This window comes from Hippichthys cyanospilos, chromosome 4, assembly GCF_059441005.1.
Source record: "Hippichthys cyanospilos isolate Australia breed blue-spotted pipefish chromosome 4, RoL_Hcya_1.0, whole genome shotgun sequence".
In the NCBI taxonomy this organism is placed as follows: Eukaryota; Metazoa; Chordata; class Actinopteri; order Syngnathiformes; family Syngnathidae; genus Hippichthys; species Hippichthys cyanospilos.
Window position 1 is genome coordinate 11,514,515 of NC_142372.1, and position 23,467 is coordinate 11,537,981.

A 23,467-nucleotide genomic window follows, 5' to 3' on the forward strand; every position below is an offset into this window, starting at 1 on the left:
CACACACACACACACACACACACACAAACACACAAAAATGCCAGGCATTTCTATACACTTGAGGTGGTTAGAACTAGATGTCACATTCCACAAGCCTATTATTATGAGTTTCTGGTCATTGCAACTGGACAGCCAGGAAGCACTAATTGTTTTGCACTACAATACCATGCACATACGCACACACAAAACAGTGCACTATTGCCATAGAGAGGATGTTTCTCTTGCACTCTGGCAACACCACTGTACTTCTTGTACAACACACACTGAGAGGGCAGTTCCGCTTCATCATGGGCAACTAATTGCAGCTCAGCGTGCTTGCCGGACGTTAGGACCCTGCCTCCAGCTGATCATTGGGACACAGGTATTTGTGGAAAACTATTGCCACTTGGGAACATACACCCACATAAAAACAACATGTTTGTCCAAAAAAAATGAGCGACCTTCACGTGGAAATGCCGAAAAAGAAAAGTGACTCAACATTCATCTCCCCCCATCACTGTCGCTAAGTCGTCTGTGAGTTTAGTTTACTTGCGTTCTACTTGAGAACTCAATGGTGTCTCCCTCTTGTGGTCTGAAAGAAAAATGCACTTGCATCTTCAACACGCAGTTATTTGCGTATGACTTTTCCTGGCGCTATGACACTTAGCCGTGCTCTATCACAAACACATTCATTGAAGGAACACATTGAGAGTGCTACAAATCGCGACACAAAAAACACAAACACACATCCACCCACACATATCTATCTTTGGCTGTATAAATGGGCGTGTAATTACGGTTTGTGTGTGGGAGCCAGCAGGTGGAAGCATGAAGATTTAAACTAGTATTAAATTCTCATCAGCAGAAAAGTGCGTGTCAGAGAACCATCAGGAGAATGAAGGGGAATGGCAATGCCAGATCACCATCACGACACGTTTCAAAAACGGCACAGAAAAGGCCGCTGAAACAATTAAATCCAACATGAGATTAATCAATTATCGAATTATTGTTATTCACCTCATTAAAAATATTGATCAGCTTATTGTGAATAAATAAAATATACTGCACAGTACATTGTAACTATTTAAAAATAAACAACTTTGAAGTAATGACATTAAAATAATTTATAAAAATGTACATGTACATTTTATTTATTTATTTTTCTATTTCATCCCATGCCTGTTTTAAAAGTAAGTTAAAGACAAAATTTTGTCAGTGTGAGTTTCTCGACTTTTTTTCAGTGTTTGTTGGAGCATTGCTTCAGTGCTTCATTCCTGTTTTTTGGTTTGGAACGTCGCTTTATTTCAATTGAAGACAACATTTTGTCAAATCCTAGTACAGACATGTTCAGGTGGTAATAAAATAGACGGATTGATAGATCGATGGAATATAGGATAGATAGATAGATAGATAGATAGATAGATAGATAGATAGATAGATAGATAGATAGACAGACAGACAGACAGACAGACAGACAGACAGACAGATAGATAGATAGATAGATAGATAGATAGATAGATAGATAGATAGATAGATAAAATAAGTCAAAAATGTGTCTTAATTCCTAGTTGTGCGTATAAATGTATAATAATTGAATGGCAATTTATTATACCAGATGGAGAATAAAATAATATGCCAATTCAATCAGTTCTCGTGTGTTAGCATGTGTGTGTCATGACCAGAAGTTGGCCTTTTGTGTGTGTGCATGCATGTGTGCGTTTCTCCACCCATCTCTCTCCTCCTCCTCCTGCTCCTCCCTCTGTTTTATCCCATCCCTCCTTCGCTCAGGGAACACATTGGAGCAGCGTGCATGCCGAAGGGCAAAACAAGTCTTGAGTGGCACACGTGGAGCTCCTACACCCGTCTGCCGCCGCCTGGGCCTCAGCAGAGGAGAGAAGAGGAAGACCGGGAAGAGGAGAAGGCTTAAGCATCACCAGGAGGAGAGAGAAAGAGGAGGAAAGATTCCCCTCGACGCAGTGAAGGCATCGGACGCGGAGAAGAAGAGCGCAGAGGGCATTGGATAGGCTTTATCTACAAGTGAGTACCACTTGCAAATATTCCACTCCTTTTTGGGTTATTTGTTAAGAATGCCTCTTGAGTAGGACAGACATAATATTTCATTTATTAGCTTAAAAGTATGCATTATAAATTGAGACAAATCTGGCAAGATTCTTAAAATGGATTCAATAATACGGTCCTTGACTACTATGTTAAGCAACACAGCAATAAGTACATGCAAAAAAATTAAGTTTCATAAATTACTTGATTAAAGATTTGTTTTAATCCTCACAACACGTATTGAACAATTTCAATCAAGCATACAAATTGATTTTCAAAATTTGGTGGCTGTCATTAATTAAGCGTCTTATTGTTATGCTCACTGTACTTGTACATTACAATACTGTAGATGGCAATGGTATTTTACAGTAACTCTTTACACTTTATTTATAATAGTAAAATAACAAAATATAACACTCTTCATTCATTGGATACCATTATGACTAAAAAAAAGATTTGTTCTGTTGGCTATGGTTCCATACCAAATGTCTAAAAGCATAATGGTCTTATTTGATATCATTATAAGAATAAAAACTGTTGTTAAAACACTGTCTCACAGCCAGTTATTTTTCAGGGAAAATTTAGTTTGCAATTCAACTTTTGTATTCTGTGTTTTTAGATTAGGCAGGTGTACTTCATGTGTATGAAGGATTTGGAAGAAAAAAAAAGCAGCGCATAGAAAAGCAATAGTTGTACAGTACGAAGCATCAACATTTTGACAGCATGTCTTTTTACACGCAAATATTCTTGGTAATACTGATGAAGGCTTGTTTAGGTTAGACCCTTCAACTTTTTTTCTTTTTGTTACTAACAATGCTGACTATTTAAAATTTTTAATTGTTGAAATGACAACAACAAGCTATTACCAGAAACTGATGGTTGGTGTAATGCTGGATGCAAACTTCTAGTGGTACGAGAGCTCCCTGTCATGGTATGTAGAAAAAAACAAAACAAAACTGAATTAAACCTTGAAAATGTGCATAGTATGGCAGTGGCTTATTTTTGTTATTTACTTATTTATTAAGTACTGCAAATGTTATGTACAGTTCAGTTTTTGTTATTAACTCAAACATTTATTTGGGTAAAAGTTTTGTTGCAGACATCAAAAGAAGAACAGTGTAGGTATCATTTTTATATATTTAAGACCATTTCAAATGATACAGTGTCATACAATAATATAAAAATTACCCTTTAGGGAACAAAATTCATTTTTGAAAAATATCCAGGCCTACTAAGCTACTTCATTAAAATGTTGGTCACAAGCAAGGTATTTGAACTGCTACAAATTATTTTAGGTGGTAGTTGGTTTAAAGTGTGAGAACGACTATGCACATATATTATCTAATGATTCTAACCTGCTTGTAAAAATGTTATCACTAAAAGAGGCAGGAGAGTGATTCAAGTGTTTGCTTGTGTTCAAACTGAAAGGGCATTTCAAAGGCTTGTCTGTGACTTATTTATAAAGACTGCTAAAATTAACAACTAAATGGCCGCAGCAAGTGAAGTGAGACGTTGTGGGAAAACACAATTCCAGGCAATGTTTTTTTTTTTTTTTTCCTCTCCACAAAACCCTCCACAGTGGCAGCTCCAGACTTACTGGACCCCAAAACGGCCACTCACAACAGCAAGCCCCGCCTCTCCTTCTCCACAAAGTCCATCACACTGACTCCACGGGAGGAGAGCGAGGTAATGGTCACTAACCTTTCCCCGCTTCCCTTCTTTCCAATGTTGACTGACCAGTTGAAGTATTGCAGGTGGTTGCCACAGTGATGAAAAGGAAAACGGTGACCGCAATCTTTCTTTTGATTGTCTTCTATCTGGTGATGGGAGCGGTTGTCTTCAGGACGCTTGAACAGCCTCACGAAAGGTAAAAACGCTTCAAAATCTGCCCGTACAAAAGTGTTATGTTGTTATGTTTGTGCTATTTAATACTTTCACTGAGCAACTTTCCGTGAAATATGATGTAGTTTGAAATGGTGGCATTTCAACTTTGAACATAATGATGTCCCTTCAGCCATTCAACAAAGACAAACATAATTGGATTTGGTGGCCACAAGCAATTGAAACACTGTGAAAATGTATATGTTTCCTTCTGGATTTCTATGCTTTTTTTTTTTATAATATATTTCTCAATTGCACAGGTTCATTTTTTTCAAACCAAATTTAATATTATTTTGTGACAACCCAGGGATATACAAAAATGTTTCAATTTGTTCCCAGTTCATCCGATTCACATCGTTCTAATTTCATATTATTCCAATTAATCTTGCGACAACTGCTTCCATTTTTCTCTTTCCAAATATTTACAGATTTCCCACAATTCTCTATTTTTCACGCCAAAAATCACATTGACTTAACATTGAGTGGTTTTTCATTTCAAATTTAGAGCTTTCACATTTCATATTTTAACTATTTAGCTCATTCATCTCGCCTTAGGGATCATTCCCATCATTTGAATAATTCTTAGAATCCAATATTTTCCCATAAATCCATATTCTTCACCTATTTCACAATTCATTTTCAATGGGCGAATTCCCCATTCATTCCCAATGGAAGATTTAACATTTCACATTTTGAGCTTTCACGTTTCACGTTCATAATATTTAACTCTTTCATTTCACCTTATAGATCATTCCCATCACTCCTATTATTCATACATTTTAATATTTCCCATATCAATATTTTCACTTCATATTCCAACAAGCATATCAATGGGAGATTCAACATTTCACATTTTGAGCTTTCCCATTACACATTCACAACATTTAACTAATTCACTTTGCCTTAGGGACCATTTCCATTGTTCCAAGGGTTAGGGTTAGGGTTTAGGGTTAAGGGTTAGTTTTAGGGTTTAGGTTTAGGGTTCGGGGTTGGGTTAGCGGTCAGGGGTTCACAGATTCAAGCCATTCAAACATTCCACATCATTCCACTATTCATCGCATCTCCCTTCAGCGTTTTCGCCTTCACACGCAATTTCTACAGGAATTGCACATTTTATGGTTAAACTATTAAATAACTGTGACCAACCAATTTTGGGAAAGCTCAATTTCACAGACTACACCCAAACAACATCTTTGCGGAATCAAGAATTCACTTGAATAGAATTTGTTAGACAAAGTGAAGTAGGCTACAAAATCCCGAGAGCAAACACATCATACCATGATCCAGAGGGAAACCATTTCCAAGAATATGGCTGCAGACTACTGTCAGAGTCATTATCCACAAATGGAGAAAACTGGGAAATATGGCAAACCTTCCCAGAATTGAAGGACCAAGAGTGTGACGACTCATCCAAGAGGCCACAAAAGAATCTAAGAAAAACAGCTAACGAACTACAGGCCTTGCTGGCCTTAGTTTGAGACCAGTATTCACAACTCCACTTTGGGAAAGACACTGGCCAAACATGCATGTGAGGTTTCCCAGACGAAAACCACAGATGTCAAAAAGCAACCTGATGATCCTCAGGATTTTTGGAGAAACATTCCGTGGACTGATTAGTCAAAAATTGAAGTTTTTGGAAGGTGTGCAGCCATAGCATCTGGCAAAAAAATGCCACAGCATTTGACAAAAACTACGATGATTGATGCCAGCATTAAAGCATTGCGGCGGCAGTGTGATAATCTGGGGTTGCTTTGCTTCTTCGGGACCATGACCACCTGCTGTGATTGACGGAATAATGCATTTTTTTGTTTTACTTGAAAATCCTGAAGGAGAATGTCCAGCTGTCAGTTTGTAGCCCCCAACTCATGTGCTTTTGGATCATGCAGGACAACAATCTGAAATAGAACAGCAAGTCCACTTCCAAATGATTAAAAAAGAATAATATTAAGCTTTTGGGGCGGCCAATTCCAAGTCTGGACTCAAATCCCATTGAAATGTTGTAGTGTGACCTCAAACACACAGGAAACCCCCTGTGTTAGAGGTGAAAAAAATTCTGTAAGAAGTGATCCAAAATTCCTTCATGGTGTTGAGGAAGACTCACCAGCAATTCTCGCAAATGTTTAAATTGAGTAATTACTGCCATATGTGGCACAACTCACTATTAGGTTTAGGGAGCAATTACTTATACACATAGGGCCAGATAAGTTTATAATTTTATTTTCCTCTTCTTGATAAATAAAATCATCATTTTGAAACTGCGTCTTGTACATCCTTGGATTGTTTCAGTCTTACATCAATAATGGTTTGATGACATGAAAGTTTTGCGCGAAACAAAGAAATCGAGAAGGGGGCTAATACCTTTTCACAGCACTGAATTTCTAATGATGTTTATGCGAATGAGTGAGTGAGGTGAACAGTGAAAAGAAATACTCTCACAATTTTTTTCATCAGTGCTCAGCGTTTGGCCATCTTAACTAAGAAGTTGGACTTTCTGGCCAAACACTCCTGCGTCAACCAAAGTCAGCTGGAAGAGCTGGTTAAGGTAAAATATATATATTTTTGTGTTGACATGTAGTTGATGCAAACGTTTACAAAGCCCAGTTCAAATGCCACATTTTTGTGATATGAAAAAATGAGCGGAGGAATTATGAGGATATTATGATGTTTCAAAGTGAGTAGCAGTTGGCGGTAGGTGACACCTTCAGGCTTCTTTTAGAATTTAGAATTGATTTATTTACAATATAGTAATTTAATGACGATAAGCTGTAGCATCATATCATTTTTTTCTGTCTTAAAAATTTGCATGACCTAAGTGATCTTTTCCTTGATGTTTGGCCAGTTCATGAATGCCTTCTTGAAACCATCGAAGTTTTTAAGCTGTGCATCTTTGTCAGTCTTAGGCATTGCAAACATTGTTAAACCATGGAGAAAATGCTTTATTGTTTTATAAATACATATTATATAAGCATTTTTGTTGGTACCCTATAAACGGTATACACATGCAGTAGGGCGCATGCAATATATACGCATATTACCCCATCTTGTGATCGGATTGGTAATATCAATTATTTTTAAACTCTCTAATAATGTGATTGGTCCCAAAAATCCCAAGTCAACAAGAAAGTCAAAACAAGGTCTGAAAACGCTGCTGTATTTCACTTAGGTTTAACCAGAAGCACTTCAAATGGTGGTCAGTCTCATTTATTTTTATGCTGCAGTACATACAGTATTTGAACTGGAATGTGTAGACTTTGTTCATCCGCATTACATGCGTGCGATTGTGTGTCAGAACCTTGGACAGCGCCAAGTTCTCAGCCGGTGGGACTCTTGAGGCTGAACATAAAATATTCCACCAAAGCTGATTGATATGTAATGTTTTGTATTCATGATCATTTTCCCCATGAGGAATTATGAGCTGGAAGTACCTGTAAATTGAATCTATTGCCTGCGGCACACAGGCGTAGTCTTTGCAAAAGTGGAAAGGAAAGCTTGCTGAATTTGAAGTGTCAGTGTGCTTTCTGACAATGACAATTTTCATTTGCATTTCCACTGTAATGTCCCGCATTTTACCGGCTATATGTTGAAGATGTGTCAATCTCTCCTCGCTCCAGCAAGTCGTGTCGGCCATCCGCTCGGGAGTGAACCCTGCCGGGATGCTCAGCAATCCCAGCAGCCTGTGGGATCTGAGCTCTGCCTTTTTTTTTGCCGGGACTGTCATCACCACTATTGGTAGGACACACACACAAACAATAAGCTATTATGTAACAAAGACTTAATGCTGCGCATGGCTTTTGCCATTTACCTAACATCTGCTTCCTGCAAGTAATCAAACTAGTGTACAGAGGAGCTCTCATGACCATACGTTTACTCTTTGTGTGCGGTTGTGTGTGCGCTACATTCTTTTACTCCCAGTTGCTCTGCTATTCTCTCGGAATTATAAGATTTGGTTTCCAGCAGCCGATTTCAATGCAATTTCTACATTACAAGTGCGTAACCTGATTGTATTGAGGGCCAGCTCGCCAGGGTTCCTCCAGACAGTCAGAAAAAATAAAGAGTATTGCAGGCATTGATTTTTGGGGGGGGGTCTCAAAGGTATGTTTTCTTTTTTTTTGTGATATTGCTACTTCACAATTGAACCAATAAATACATAACAAATAAGCACCTTTGATGGTTATAAAAGGTACACAAGTAGTCCAGCTGGAAAAAAAGGGCCATTTCTGTACTTTTTTTTTGTGTGTGCATCAAGGGGCACAAATAAGTGCTAGGTTCATGTGAATGCATTTTGAAAGAGCTTGCTGTTATATAGAATGCAGTTTGAGAGGAAAATAAAGACACAACAGGAATAGTAATCCCAGCCAGATTCAATATTTCATTTTTTCCAGTGTTTTCCAGTTCAAATTTTCAGGAACAGCAATAATATCAACATTTTTGTACATACAGTTGTCCTGCTAATTAATAAATTAAGTGCATGTGCAACCAATTTATATTATTGATATAATTACAACCTACACTGATTAGGAGTTGTAGGGAAGATTCCTTTTTATAACATGAGCCTGGCATTGAAACAGGCATTCAGAAGATACAGATACAGAAGATAAATTTAATAGGGATGCGATGAGACAATATGTCTCACGAGATTGAGTCCGCGAGGATGAAAATGGCAAAATTTGCAATATAAATATGATACATTTTAAATTATACTGAGATTTTTTTTTCAATTTTCAAAGCTTTCTTTTTATTGAAAAGAGAAAATGAAGAATACAGCATGCAAATGTCAACAAAAACATGAGTTATTTTTCAGCTGCAGCTGAGCTAGTGTCACGGGGGAGTACGGCGGTTGAGGAGGCCGGTATGGTTGCAGAGGAGGAGGACCCAAAAGCAGGGGAGCGTCGGGACAGGGGGTTGATTAAATCCATTTATTTATAAACGAACGGGAACAAAAGCGAGAAAAACAGGACGGCAAAAAACTCGAACTAAGGGCGCAGGCAGGCTGGCAAAACAGAAAGCAAAACACTATGGACAGGCTGGCAGGAAAACACGGAGCTGAGGGACTCGGGGCAAGACGGGACTACGAAACAACAATACGATAGAGACAATATGACATGACGTGACAGAGACAATGATCCGACACGGGCTGTAACAGACACTAGGCTTAAATACATTCACAAACTAATCAAACTAACACATGGCAGCTGGGCAGGGACAACAGGCAAAGGGAGCAGATTGGAGGACACGAGGCGCAGGTAACAGACAGGTGGACTAAATCAAAACTAACGCAGGCAGACGCGACAGGGGCAGAAACCGGAACTATAAACGTAAACAGAAACAGAACCCCTCAAAATAAACCCACAACCCAACAAACCATGACAGAACCCCCCTCTCAAGGGACGGATCCCAGACGTCCCAAAACAAACCGACAAGCAAACAAAACCGAGGCAGGGTGGGCGGAAGGGGGACCGGAGGAGGGCACAGGAGAAAAACAAAAACAGTCCAAAGGCACCCCTGGTGCCAAACGGGATGCACCCGAGGGGGAAAGTCCAGAGGACGACCCGGTCGCCAGAGCGAGTCAGGCGGGCGACCCGGTCGCCAGACGAAAGGTGCCCTGCGGGGCGAGTCAGGTGGGCGGCCCGGACGCCAGACAAGAGGCGCCCGGCGAGGCGAATCAGGCGGGCGGCCAGGACGCCAGAGCAGATGTGCCCGGCGGGCCGAGTCAGGTGGGCGGCCCGGACGCCAGACAAGAGGCGCCCGGCGAGGCGAATCAGGCGGGCGGCCAGGACGCCAGAGCAGATGTGCCCGGCGGGCAGAGTCAGGCGGGCGACCTGGGCGCCCGATGGCGAACAGCAAGCCACCCCAGGTAGGCTTGTATCCCGGTTGCCCCTGAAGATCGGCAGGCGGGGCGTCAGGCGAGAGCGGAGGCGTCAGCAGGGCGGCGTCAGGCGAGAGCGGAGGCGTCGGCTGGACGCAGTCAGGCCAGAGCGGAGGCGTCGGCTGGACGCCGTCAGGCCGGTGCGGAGGCGTCGGCTGGACGCCGTCAGGCCGGTGCGGAGGCGTCGGCTGGACGCCGTCAGGCCGGTGCGGAGGCGTCGGCTGGACGCCGTCAGGCCGGTGCGGAGGCGTCGGCTGGACGCCGTCAGGCCGGTGCGGAGGCGTCGGCTGGACGCCGTCAGGCCGGTGCGGAGGCGTCGGCTGGACGCCGTCAGGCAGGTGCGGAGGCGTCGGCTGGACGCCGTCAGGCAGGTGCGGAGGCGTCGGCTGGACGCCGTCAGGCAGGTGCGGAGGCGTCGTCGGGGTGCCATCAGGGAACAGCCACTGGGTGCAGACCACAGACACGAGTGAGAGCACAAGACTGACCTGGGACAGGGGCGACCACAGGGAACCGTCTGGCATCTCTGTCGTCTGCGGCAATGGTGGCATGGCTGACAGCTCAGGCGACTGCGGCTGCCGCGCCGAGGCTGGCGGCTCAGGAGGCTGTGGCAGCGGCGCAGAGGCTGGCGGCTCAGGAGGCTGAGGCGCCGTGGCTGGTGGCTCAACAGGCTGAGGCTGCGGCGCCGTGGCTGGTGGCTCAGGAGGCTGAGGCAGCGGCGCAGAGGCTGGCGGCTCAGGAGGCTGAGGCGCCGTGGCTGGTGGCTCAACAGGCTGAGGCTGCGGCACCGTGGCTGGCAGCACTGGGAACGGCAGGCTGGACAGAGACAGCCACTGGGGGCCAATCAGAAACGGCGGGGATGCCAGGAGACTGACTTGGGATGACTGAGGCAGACGGGCGACTGGCTTTGGAGGCAGACGGGCGACTGGCTTGGGAGGCAGACGGGCGACTGGCTTGGGAGGCAGACGGGCGACTGGCTTGGGAGGCAGACGGGCGACTGGCTTGGGAGGCAGACGGGCGACTGGCTTGGGAGGCAGACGGGCGACTGGCTTGGGAGGCAGACGGGCAGGGTTCACAGAGCCTGGGGTCCGGCTCGCAGGGTGCACAGAGGCCGGGGTCCGGCTCGCAGGGTGCACAGAGGCCGGGGTCCGGCTCGCAGGGTGCACAGAGGCCGGGGTCCGGCTCGCAGGGTGCACAGAGGCCGGGGTCCGGCTCGCAGGGTGCACAGAGGCCGGGGTCCGGCTCGCAGGGTGCACAGAGGCCGGGGTCCGGCTCGCAGGGTGCACAGAGGCCGGGGTCCGGCTCGCAGGGTGCACAGAGGCCGGGGTCCGGCTCGCAGGGTGCACAGAGGCCGGGGTCCGGCTCGCAGGGGTCACAGAGGCCGGGGTCCGGCTCGCAGGGGTCACAGAGGCCGGGGTCCGGCTCGCAGGGGTCACAGAGGCCGGGGTCCGGCTCGCAGGGGTCACAGAGGCCGGGGTCCGGCTCGCAGGGGTCGCAGAGGCCGGGGACCGGCTCGCAGGGTTCGCAGAGGCCGGGGACCGGCTCGCAGGGTTCGCAGAGACCGGGGACCGGCTCGCAGGGTTCGCAGAGGCCGGGCGCCGGCTCGCTGGGACAGGGGCGGTCTGCCGCCTTGGCGCTGGGACAGGGGCGGTCTGCCGCCTTGGCGCAGGGACAGGGGCGGGTAGCCGCCTTGGCGCAGGGACAGGTAGCCGCCTTGGCGCAGGGACAGGTAGCCGCCTTGGCGCAGGGACAGGTAGCCGCCTTGGCGCAGGGACAGGTAGCCGCCTTGGCGCAGGGACAGGTACGGGTAGCCGCCTTGGCGCTGGGACAGGGGCGGGTAGCCGCCTTGGCGCTGGGACAGGAGCGGGTGCCGCTTCAGCCCGCCGGCAGGAAGTTTGGGGAACAGAGACCGGTGGTACAGACGCGACAGGAGCTTGGGACAGGGTGCAAGAAGAGGGTGGTACAGGACAGGAGGAAGTAGGCAGGGCGCGGCAAGAGGGGGACACCGAGACAGGAGGGAACGGATCGGAAGGCTGAACAGATGGGTCCTGGTGGTCACTGGGGCGGTGGCCTTTTCGCGGGCCCCTCCACCGGCGGCCACGAAATGCCAACCGGGAGCCCACGAAAAGGTCACGGTCAAATAGGGGCTCTGAATCGGAGTCTTCGGACGAACTGTAAAAGGACTGGCCGGACTGATAGTCAAAATCTGAATCAAAATCATAATCAGAGGTGCACGGGCTCGAATACGGAATATGATAAAAAGTGTCGAAGGAAGAGGGACGCGGGTAAACAAAATCCGGACCGGTACTGGAACGAAACGTGACGAAAGGAGGGCAATCCTCGATATCGGAAAAATCTGAGTCCAACGTACAGTAAGGTGCGCGAACAGGAGAGGAAGGGTGATCGGGTGTGCGGACAGAAGGTGAACTACGCAAATCAGAAAAATCGGAACTACAAAAAACGTGCGGGGACAGAATCGTGTCGTATGGGAGGTCGGAGGAACACGAGGGAAACGCGGAAGTAACAGACGCGGGGGGCGGATCAGAAGCGGGGACAGGCGCGGACTCCGAGGGGAAAAACACGGAAGAAAAAACAAGAGGTCTTACACTGGGGGAACGGGGCTGGCCGGCGGGCTGAGAGCGGATGCGGACGGGGCGGCGGCGTCGTGTCCGCCGCCGCGGGCTTCCCGCTGGGTCCTGCGTTGGTCGGATCATTCTGTCACGGGGGAGTACGGCGGTTGAGGAGGCCGGTATGGTTGCAGAGGAGGAGGACCCAAAAGCAGGGGAGCGTCGGGACAGGGGGTTGATTAAATCCATTTATTTATAAACGAACGGGAACAAAAGCGAGAAAAACAGGACGGCAAAAAACTCGAACTAAGGGCGCAGGCAGGCTGGCAAAACAGAAAGCAAAACACTATGGACAGGCTGGCAGGAAAACACGGAGCTGAGGGACTCGGGGCAAGACGGGACTACGAAACAACAATACGATAGAGACAATATGACATGACGTGACAGAGACAATGATCCGACACGGGCTGTAACAGACACTAGGCTTAAATACATTCACAAACTAATCAAACTAACACATGGCAGCTGGGCAGGGACAACAGGCAAAGGGAGCAGATTGGAGGACACGAGGCGCAGGTAACAGACAGGTGGACTAAATCAAAACTAACGCAGGCAGACGCGACAGGGGCAGAAACCGGAACTATAAACGTAAACAGAAACAGAACCCCTCAAAATAAACCCACAACCCAACAAACCATGACAGCTAGTTTATCAAAATGATCCTGTTAGCTTCAGTGGTCGATGTAAAAAATTTTTGCTCCAGTGTTTGCAACACAGGTGATTTCAAATTAATAAGTGCCTTGTGTAATCCTCTTGTAGAGCTGCTTTTATTGACTAATTTGGTATTCAGATACAAATAAAAAAGACATTTTTCTGTTTTGCGAAAACAAAGACCAAATAACAATAGTTTCCACTTAATAATGAATAACCAAATTTACGATTTTTGCTTTATGTGTATTGTCTTTGACTATTAACCTGCACCTGAACGTAATCCAACTTCTCTCTGGGGCACATGAGCGCTGATAGCAGCTAGCAGCTAGCAGCTAATTAATGCTAGATGCTGCGCTACGCACTGGCAACGGGCACCCTAAAGAAAAATGTCATGTTTAGTGCCCTGAATTGGGGATTGAATAAGATTTTAGGACAACATTGTGTTGTTTACACGACAGTCGCGACTTATTCTGGGAGTGAGAAAAAGTTTGTGACGTAGAAAGAGCCGTCACCATTGTGCGACATGCTTCTGGAGAAGAACTTCAAAATAATATCCTACCAAGTCATTTGTGTTCATGCATTATTTGGTATGGTAAGGTTTATTTTGAAGCGTTGGTCTTCTCACAACATTCGGCTGCTTGTTTTACTGTCACGCACCAGGACATGTTTTGAAGTTCACTCTCCCGTCTTCTCTGCAGGCTTCGGGAACATCTCTCCTCACACGGAAGGCGGGAGAATCTTCTGCATCGTCTACGCTCTGCTGGGCATCCCTCTCTTCGGCTTCCTCCTGGCCGGCGTGGGCGACCAACTGGGCACCATCTTTGGAAAGATCATTGCTAGAGTGGAAAAGATGTTTGTGGTGAGTGCAGGTGAACACACACGGGCACACGTACACCTTAAGGTCCACACATGTCCAAAGCAGCAAGTCCACAAAAGGTGTCTTGAATAATTTACACAAAAGCACTCTTGACAGCAATCTTCTCACGCCAAGACCTTTCACTTACAAGACGGAACGTGATATCTGGCTAAATGCTGAAATGCCTTCACAAATATGTTTTCCACATGCACAAAACAAAACCTTTTTGACACGCTTCTCCAACATTTCTCAGCCAATTCAAACTACTTTAAAGGATGGCTCAACTCCTTCAGAACATTTTTTTTCTGCACTTTTCACATTATATATTTTATAAAACGCAGGATGCGCTTCTTGACTGATTCAAATCATTCAATTACAAAAAAATTGCTATTGTTCAGAACATTTTGGGAGCTACAGATTCCAAACTTACCCATATGAAAATATTTAGCTCATTTGGTACATCTAAGAAGCTATTTAAGATTTTCCCTAAATTCCTGAGTGTTTTTATTTAAATCATATTTATTCCTTTGCATTTTTCATACAGTTTGTATGTCATCTGTCCACATTTGTTGACAAAGCAAGACACATCCAAGTATTCAACTCAACAAAACATCTTGGGGATGACTGACTGTATCTTTTGCCAACTTTTTTATGACAAAATTCTCAATGCAATATCTTCTACGCCTCCTTAGTCCCTCCTTCCACTTAGCTTGGTCAATACGGTCCAAAAAAAAACCCAAATCTCAATTTTCTTCAGTCATTCTGGATAATCACGCTTTCAATGCATTTTAATTGAACATACCTAATATTTATTTGTTTGATTTATTAAAAAGGTAATTCTGTGGAAATTATTCCAAAAACAGAAATGTGTACTCATTTTAATTCAGTTTTAACTGTAATTTATTCATAGCGTGTGCAAAAAAAATAGCTATTCATCATTGGTTCACATGCTTAAATGCCACAATTAGTAAGTGGTTAGTAACTATTGAAAAATTGTTTTGTAAACCACCCTGCAGCCTGACACTTTTACAAAACCTCCATTTGATGGTATAGCAACAAAATGATGAATATATCGAATTACCCGTCATTTTATTTATTGCCCAGCCCTACATTCCACAATTCTCATCTGATTCAAAATATTCCACCTTCAAAAGTCATGTATTTCAAAAAATTCCCACATTTCAGTTCAGATCTTCAGCATTCACATCTGCTCAAATTGCATTCTCGAGTTGCTGTTAACAAACGGCCACTTAGTTTATAGATATAATTTTTTGTTAATGCTGCTGCAGCATTTGCTATTGATTCAAATGTTTTAAGGAGCTAAAAAGAAAAACGTAGACATGGAGTAAGTCTTACAACTTATCTTTAGGTATCATCTTTTGCTATCGTCTTTCCAGCTAGCTTGTGCATTTGAATATGGTGAATATACAAGTGACTAATGTGGCAATTCCATTTCTTCTTTCTTCGTTAACATTTTAAATACCGCAATTTAATGTCGACTGTTACACAGATGCAAACAATGAATAGAGTGTTTGTTTTGTTTCTGCATGGACTCAAGCTTGGTGATAGTATGTGTATTATTAATTTAAAGATAATGCACTCACTCTGATATAAATTAACATTTGAATGATTATTGTATGTTGATTTTTCCAACAAGTGAGTCTGGCACCCCCTAAATGTTTACTCTACTGACACAGCTTCTAATCAATCCATTAATCAATCAAGCGTTGTATTGGATTCCTTAGCCTGCAGGTTGTTCAGTTTGCACTTTTGTTCAAAATAATTAAAGGGCCTCAAGGGAGTCTGAGAGAAATATGATGATGACGACGGCTGGGAACAAGGACAAAAGTTTATTGTGTCACCCGGCTAAACGTTTAATGGCCTAAGCCCAGATCGTTGAACAATAGCTTTGGTCTCAGTCCCAAGCTCTCCCGTGGGGATTCCTTGTGATGTCATATTGCACAACATCTGCTTCTGCGTTTGCAACTGGATTTGCCATGGAATTGTAACTTCTCATTTTGAATACGAATGATCATTATATGTTGGAACATTTGAGTTTTCTTTGATGGACAATGGACATAAACTCACTGGTCATTAATCAACACCATTCGGTGCACTTGCATACTTCCAATGAGATGTAAAATTTACAAAGATGATGCATTTACCTAATTGCAAACATTCATCAGTAAATTGCTAGGCATTTTTACATCACTGCTACATGACAAACTACATTAAAAAAATGAGTAAAAGAATAAAACTTTGTAACATTTTTGATTTAGCTCTTATATTAGATTTTATTCCAAGTATTCACGGGGGCTGCAGAATTTTAAATTTAAGGATAGGGCAAGTCATTTAATGAGTTAAAGAAAAAAGGGGGACAATCTAAGTTTAAATCTGTTTATTAGCGTGCTGATTTTTGTTTCATTATTCACTGTTGAATGAAGTAGAATCAATTAACAACTTGTTTTAAAATGTATATGTAAAATTGTTTATTATACTAATACTTTATATTATTCAAAACAAATCAATTGACAAATTATTTAAATAAATAAACAAATGTAATGTGTCAAACGAATTAATTCATTTTTAATTTTTTTGGCCTTGAAAAAAAATAAATCAACAAAACTGACTGTGACTAAACTATATTTTGTAAATAATACTTAGACTAGACTGAAAAGGAGCGTGTCCACCATTGTGAGAAGGAACACAGCTGAGTCCCTGCCAATCAAAGCGACATCGGCAATGTTTTGTCCAGTGTTATGCAATTAAATGTCATCAGTCACCGCATATTGTGTGCTCGCTTTGTGTGTTCCCTCCAGCACTGGGACATCAGTCAGACCAAGATTCGGGTCATCTCCACGCTGCTGTTTGTGCTCTTTGGCTGCTTGCTCTTTGTGGCTCTCCCGGCAGTCATCTTTCAACACATCGAGGGCTGGTCGGCTCTGGAGTCACTCTATTTTGTGGTCATCACTTTGACCACGATCGGCTTTGGGGACTTTGTTGCAGGTAAAACCTAGTTAAAAAAAAAAGTTTGTTTTTTTGCCAGGCTCGTGTGTATTTATGTAAACGGTTCTACCTCTGCTTCAAGGAGGGTCAGAAATCGAGTACTTGGACTACTACAAACCAGTCGTGTGGTTCTGGATTCTAGTGGGACTGGCCTACTTTGCAGCCATCCTCAGCATGATTGGAGACTGGTTAAGAGTCATTTCGAGGCGGACCAAAGAAGAGGTTAGTTGGAAGATGAATATTTTCAACACATACTATAATAATCGCACTGTCCCATGGTATGCTTCTTAACCATTATCAATGATCTAACCCCTGTAACTACTTAACTAAATAAATCATATTTGTAGTGGTATTTCCAAACATATTTTTTCTAGCAAATGCAGGAGCTAAACCGTGTCTCATCATCTGTAAATCTCCTGATAATAACAACGGAAAAATTGAACAAAATAAATGCAAACAATATTTTGCAAAAGTCACTATTAAAGGCCCATTTAAAATAACACACATCCCTCTTTGGGAACCACTGATATAGTGTTTAGAACATCTGCTACACAATTCCTAGGTTCAGGGTTCAAATCTCAGCATTCCCAAAACATGCATGTTGAAGGAAGGAAGAAAAAGAAAGAAAGAAAGAAAGAAAGAAAGAAAGAAAGAAAGAAAGAAAGAAAGAAAGAAAGAAAGACAGAAAGAAAGAAAGAAAGAAGGATCTTATTATAGTTACCCTGCTTTGAAAATCATTCTGTTGTGCAACTAATATATAGTGCATATGCATATCATTCCGTTATATGACAGGGTGAGGTCAAGTTTTGTATTCAATTTAAGTACAGCAAATGCTCAGTTTGTAAATAAAACCTCACAAATATGTTTTTTAAACAATATTTTAATGTTGACAATTATGGTTAAACCCGGTGTAAAATGTTTGAGAAACACTCATTTTGGGAGATGAATAATGCCCACAATTGATATAGAATATTATGTAATACAATGCTTACTCTTTTCAGTGCAGGGAGTTTAATTGTAAATGATCACTTGCTCATATCCAAGCGTGGCGCCATGTCCCAGCAGACTTTTGTCACCCTCTTAACTTTGTTTCAATGAAGAAACTCTTCTCTGATCCAATTGACCTTACACAAGTCAAACACACTAGCAGGTTATTAGTGTGAGTCTCAACAGAGAGCGTTTGCATAAGACTTGACCATGGCCTCATCTAGACATCAATCTTGACTCATCGCGGCTCAAAATAGATACAACTTATGCAAATGAATGCTCTTTTCATCAGAGGGGAGACACTTTTCACAGTAACCAAAATGGCAAATAAAACATTAATATTCTTATCTTGAATACATATTTTGCCATAAGTTGATCCAAAACGGATTTAGTTCGGCATCTCAAGTTATTTAGCGACTATTAAATATACACAATATCTATCTATCTATCTATCTATCTATCTATCTATCTATCTATCTATCTATCTATCTATCTATCTATCTATCTATCTATATATATACAGAAATAAATATACATATATTAGGTGACAATGATTATTTATAAGTTCACAATTTATTTCAAAATATAATGCAGGTATATGAATATGCAACATTTATCTGGATACATAGGTTTAACTCATACTGCATAAAGATTTATAATCAAATTTAGTAATATTAAAATTGTCATCATCTTTTTTTTTTGGTTTATTTTACTTATTCAATCAAAAAGTACTCCATCTCACTCTCATTCATAATCAGAAAATTTTTCCTTAATTTGCTATTTTTACATATACAGTATAGCTATTCTTTCTTTCATCTTTGCTAAAATGGCATCAGATTTCGAAATTAGATTAAAGATTTATTTCAGTGCTGGCTACCATTCTTCAGATATAAAATTTATGAAGTTCCTGGTGAGGACTTTTTTTTTCTAAGCAGTATGACTGCACTTTGGAGGAAAATATAACATAAACCGTATCTGTGAATGAATACTCGGTGTTTGCCCGGAACCTCTGACTGTAGATATTTTCCCCGCAGGTGGGAGAAATCCGCGCCCACGCAGCCGAATGGACGGCCAACGTGTCAGCAGAGCTGAAGGAAACGCGGAGACGGGTGAGCGTGGAAATCTACGACAAATTCCAGCGGGCCGCTTCCATTAAACGCAAATTGTCGTCAGAGCTCGGTTTCAGCCCCGCCTCAGAATTTGCGCTGCCTCGGAGGACGGTGTCAGCCAATCATAGCGAAGAGCGAGAAAAGAGCGACAAGGAGGCGGGGCTACCGGGGCTGACGTCGCAGCTGAGTCGAAACTGCGGCTTGTTTATGAACGGTCTGGACCTGGAAAGAGGCGACATGGCCGGCATTGAACACATTAAGTGAAAAGGCTCTTTTTGCAAAGTGTCTTAGACAGCATCCATACTGATGTTCAGGTTTCACGGACAAGTTCTGGAGGCTGAGGTCACAACGATGGGATTCGTGATTTTAAAGAAACAATAACAATGAATAATTCATTTACGGACCCCCAAGCTCCAGCTCGCCGACCTCCCATGGCACCGGGAACCCAGTTTGAGGACCACTGCCTTTTAAACAACAACAGCTGCTGCTTGTTTGAAACAGAAGAATGACCTGGAATGATAGATTATAGTTTGGTTTTTAATTCTTTGGACACTGCAATAAGGTGAAGCAATTTTTGATAGTTTTGTCTATGCTTCTTCTCTAGGTATTATTGTCATTAGTAGCTGTAGGATGCGGTTACAATTGTGGTACAGTGGGAATAATCTTTTTTGGTTGCCATCGCCATACCGGTGAAATTCCTCCTCAGGTGAGGAGGAAAATATACTGCAAGACACGTATGAGGCAACGCGGACAGTTTAACTCAAGCCTCACGATAAAATAAGCAGAAGTGAGCATTTCACAAACTTTTGATGGTCTGTCAATCGTCTTTATTAAGTACCCTTAACATGCTCGTCAGTCCGTTTTTCAAGCCAAACCAAACTGTAATCATCAGTCACCACAAGGGGAGCAGCTAACACATTTTTGCTAGTCCATCATTGGACTGCAAAACGGGTGTCAGGCTGATGGAATGCCTACTTCTGCCGGTACTTGACAGATGACCAAAAAAAAAAAAAATCATCGTTCCTGTCACTGCCTAAAGAACCTGTATCATAGTAATTCAAACTTTCCACATTTAAGTGTGAAAGATTTCGTTGCTTACTGTGTTGCGGCCGCACCTCCTTCATAATGTTGTTCTAAATTAGGGAGCTAATGAAACAGTAACAACAACAAACACCTATGGAAACTTGTGTTTGCAAATTTTATTTTCCATAGTTAATGCAAACAGTATTGTACATTGAAAAACGCTGGATTAGAACAAGGGTTCTCAAACATTTTGGGTCCATGGTCCTTCTACAAGAGTATGGTGATATTTTATTTATTATGTTGTTGTTTTTTTCCAAAATGATCCTTCCATCCATTTACAATCTTACTTTTCTAAGCAGGCGATCTTGAGCCTTTTCCAGCTGACAAACTCATATCAACAATGAAGTTTGCAATGGATGTAACATGCAAGTTTTTTTTATTTTGGTCTGGATCATGGTATCCTTAAAGTGTTGTGCTCACTTGAAAGAAACATCTGGTCTTAGAATACTTCCAGGATATTCCTAATCTATCGATTTGCAATATACGTATGTTTCCAGCATTACGTACTTTTTAATGTGTGACAATAGAAAACGGAATGCATTTCAAAGCGAATGTTAATATATACTGGATGATAATCACCTCCAACATGGTTCTACATCTTTGTCGCAAGATCCTTCTGATGGCAGCAAACAAGATCTTGAATCAAAGGGTGGGGAACCTCAGAACCAGTGTGACGTACGATTGAGAAACAAACAAAATACCAGATGAAAAAAAACCAACAAAAATGAATGTGTTGGTTTGTTGCTTTGAGGGGTTCCTCACCCCTGACTTTCCTCATCCTGAGCTGTTGTCCATTGGTCATAGACACACAAACAGGAGGCCTCCTCCACCTGCAGTTGAAAATGCACTTTGATTTTTTTACAGCATTGGCACGAAACCACATGCTTCAATTTGCGCTGCTGTGCAGTCCATATCGTTATAACTAACCAAGCTCTGATTTACTGTTTAATACCCTATTGTCATTGTGGGGTTCCACAATACAAACAGTCTTTTTCATACTGTATGTTTAAGAAACCAAAAGGCTTGTTGTGAACATTTAAAAAGGCTGGGAAAATAGGTTGGACATTTAACATGACTTTTTTTCTACGTAATAATACAAACTATTTTTAGTTGAGATTTTTTATTTTAATATTCAGATTTTACTTTTTTTTTTTTTTAGTTTTTCCCTTTTATCCTCGTAGTGTTCCTATTTATATAATTAAACATAGCATATTTATACAGTGTATCCTTTATGTATTTTTCCCTAATTCTCCTGTGCACACACTTATGACGGACTATGGTGCTAAAATGTACACTCACGCTTGTGCGTATGACCGGAAGTAAAAAATGATTATTTGTATTTTTGTTTCATCTTCGGACTTATGTGTCTGTCAAGAAAAAAAATGGATGATAACTAAAAGTTTTGCAATGGTTAAAGATATTTGTTAACTTTAAAAAGTATAGACTATTTAATAAACAAGGCTGTATTAGTGGGGCGCTAACATGCTGGTTGTGTCTTATCGCATTTAAAAAAAAAAAAAATTGCTAAAATTTGGGTATCCTTCTGTTGCTGTGTTAAAATTTTTTGTTTCTGCCACCTGTGCCCAATATGCGTTTTATGACTATTTCATGTATTTTTACACTGCATGTTGTTTTTTAAACATATTTCTACTGCTGATGAATGCCACATGAATGTCTTTTAGACTTCAAATAGAATTTTTGTACGAGTAGAAAATATACTCAAATTTAAATCTTTTCCGTTTGATGTCATCTTTTTCTCCAGTCATTCAATTTGATAAAATGCGATTTTTTTTTAGGTATGATATGAAGTTTAGGTATGATTTACTTTGGGATATACACAACAGCTATTATATTGCATTATACACTCAACTTCAAATAAATACAAGCGAACTGAAGGTCCCATCCCTGAAATCCTACAAAGTTTACTGCATGCAGCTTCTTGTCCTTTCAACACAAGTCTTTGAATGCAACATCCCCTTGGGCGGGCTCAACGTTTGCAAACATGATAACTAGAGAAATCAGATTATGTAAAACATCTCAAGGCTTTTACTGGGCTTCTTTTAGAACCTTTTGACTATTTTAGATTGACTAAATGCAGTCAGCGCTTGACTGTTACTCAAAGGAAGAAAGAATAAAGCCTTTGGGGGAATGGCTCAATTCCTGCGTGTGTAATTCCCCAGCCAATAGGACTAGGTTAATAATGTTTAGGTCGACACGTAGATAACCTCTTGAGACTCCGGCAACAGACAGCTTGACCTGACCTGCCCTGCCCCCCCCCCAAAAAAAAACCATGCTCAGCTAACTTGAGCTGCATGAGTTTACTCTCTATATTTAAAAAAAACACAACAAAAACAACAACTAAGGGTCACAGTCATACAATAGATTCATGACCGTGTTGTTTTAAGGTAAATCAAATGTTCTAGTAGGAGATCAAGTGTTCTCTCTCCGGCCGGGTGTCACTTCCTGACACTGGCTGCTGCTTATACAGCGTTGCCGGCCGGACAAAAGCTCAATTCATGCATACAGCCCAAGGGTGAGACAGTTGGTCGTTCTGCCCATCCATTTGCAGACACACACATACACAAAGACAAGTTCGGCGGTCGGTGCCAGTCATAACACAGCCCCACTTTTCCCGGGTGCTGGGCCACAGTTGGTTCTGGCGCTGTGGATTCCGTCAACAGTACACACACGCCGTGAGGTGTGTGTGACTGGCTCATCCGGCTTTCTGCTTTCCCATAACCCACAATGCACTGCTCTCAGGTGCTTCAAGCCACCCGAGTCGGTGTTGATTTATTTGAGTTGTGGCTTAAAGTGATCGGGAGGTCGCGCTGACCTCAGTGGACACGTCAATAAGCACGTCAATAAGCTGAGATCAATGAGTATTGATCAGAAGCTGTCCGACAACATCACGTGGCGCCACCCACAAAAAAAAAAAAAAACAGTAGACGTCTTTAAATTACACACATATCAAAGCCTGTGTTGAGCATTTTCTCACAAAGTCAAGAGAGTGCAAATTGTCTGTTTACTGTACCGAGATAGATTTGTCAGATATCTTCTGGCAATTTTATGCTTTTACATCCTACATTTGAAAATAGATGTCTGAAATGTATACTCCTTAATTTATCAAACTAGGCTTGTTACTGTTTTCTGCAGATCATAACAACATACGAAGACTGATGTATACGACTGTCACACTTTGAGCCTGAGGTGTTTGGTCAAGTCAAGCGTTGGCTGAGTGTGTCTGTGCGTTGTGTGGTGACTCGCACAGAATCATGTCACTGAGATTCTACGCTAGCCCTGACGTACAAATCACAAAAACAAATAACCAAGCAAACTAAAAAAAAAAAAAAAAAAAAAAACTCAAATG

The 23,467-nt window shown here is 42.4% G+C and overlaps 1 protein-coding gene across 1 annotated transcript; it reads left to right on the forward strand.

Moving 5' to 3' along the window:
- The first annotated feature begins 1,790 nt into the window (after window positions 1–1,790).
- kcnk2a (potassium channel, subfamily K, member 2a) lies at window positions 1,791–21,835 on the forward strand. The gene is made up of 9 exons (XM_088413223.1): window positions 1,791–2,016; window positions 3,617–3,723; window positions 3,792–3,904; window positions 6,370–6,460; window positions 7,530–7,647; window positions 13,758–13,918; window positions 16,735–16,921; window positions 17,004–17,143; window positions 18,943–21,835. Coding segments are annotated over exons 1-9 (1,257 nt in total). The 5' UTR covers window positions 1,791–2,015; the 3' UTR covers window positions 19,282–21,835.
- The last annotated feature ends 1,632 nt before the right edge of the window (window positions 21,836–23,467 follow it).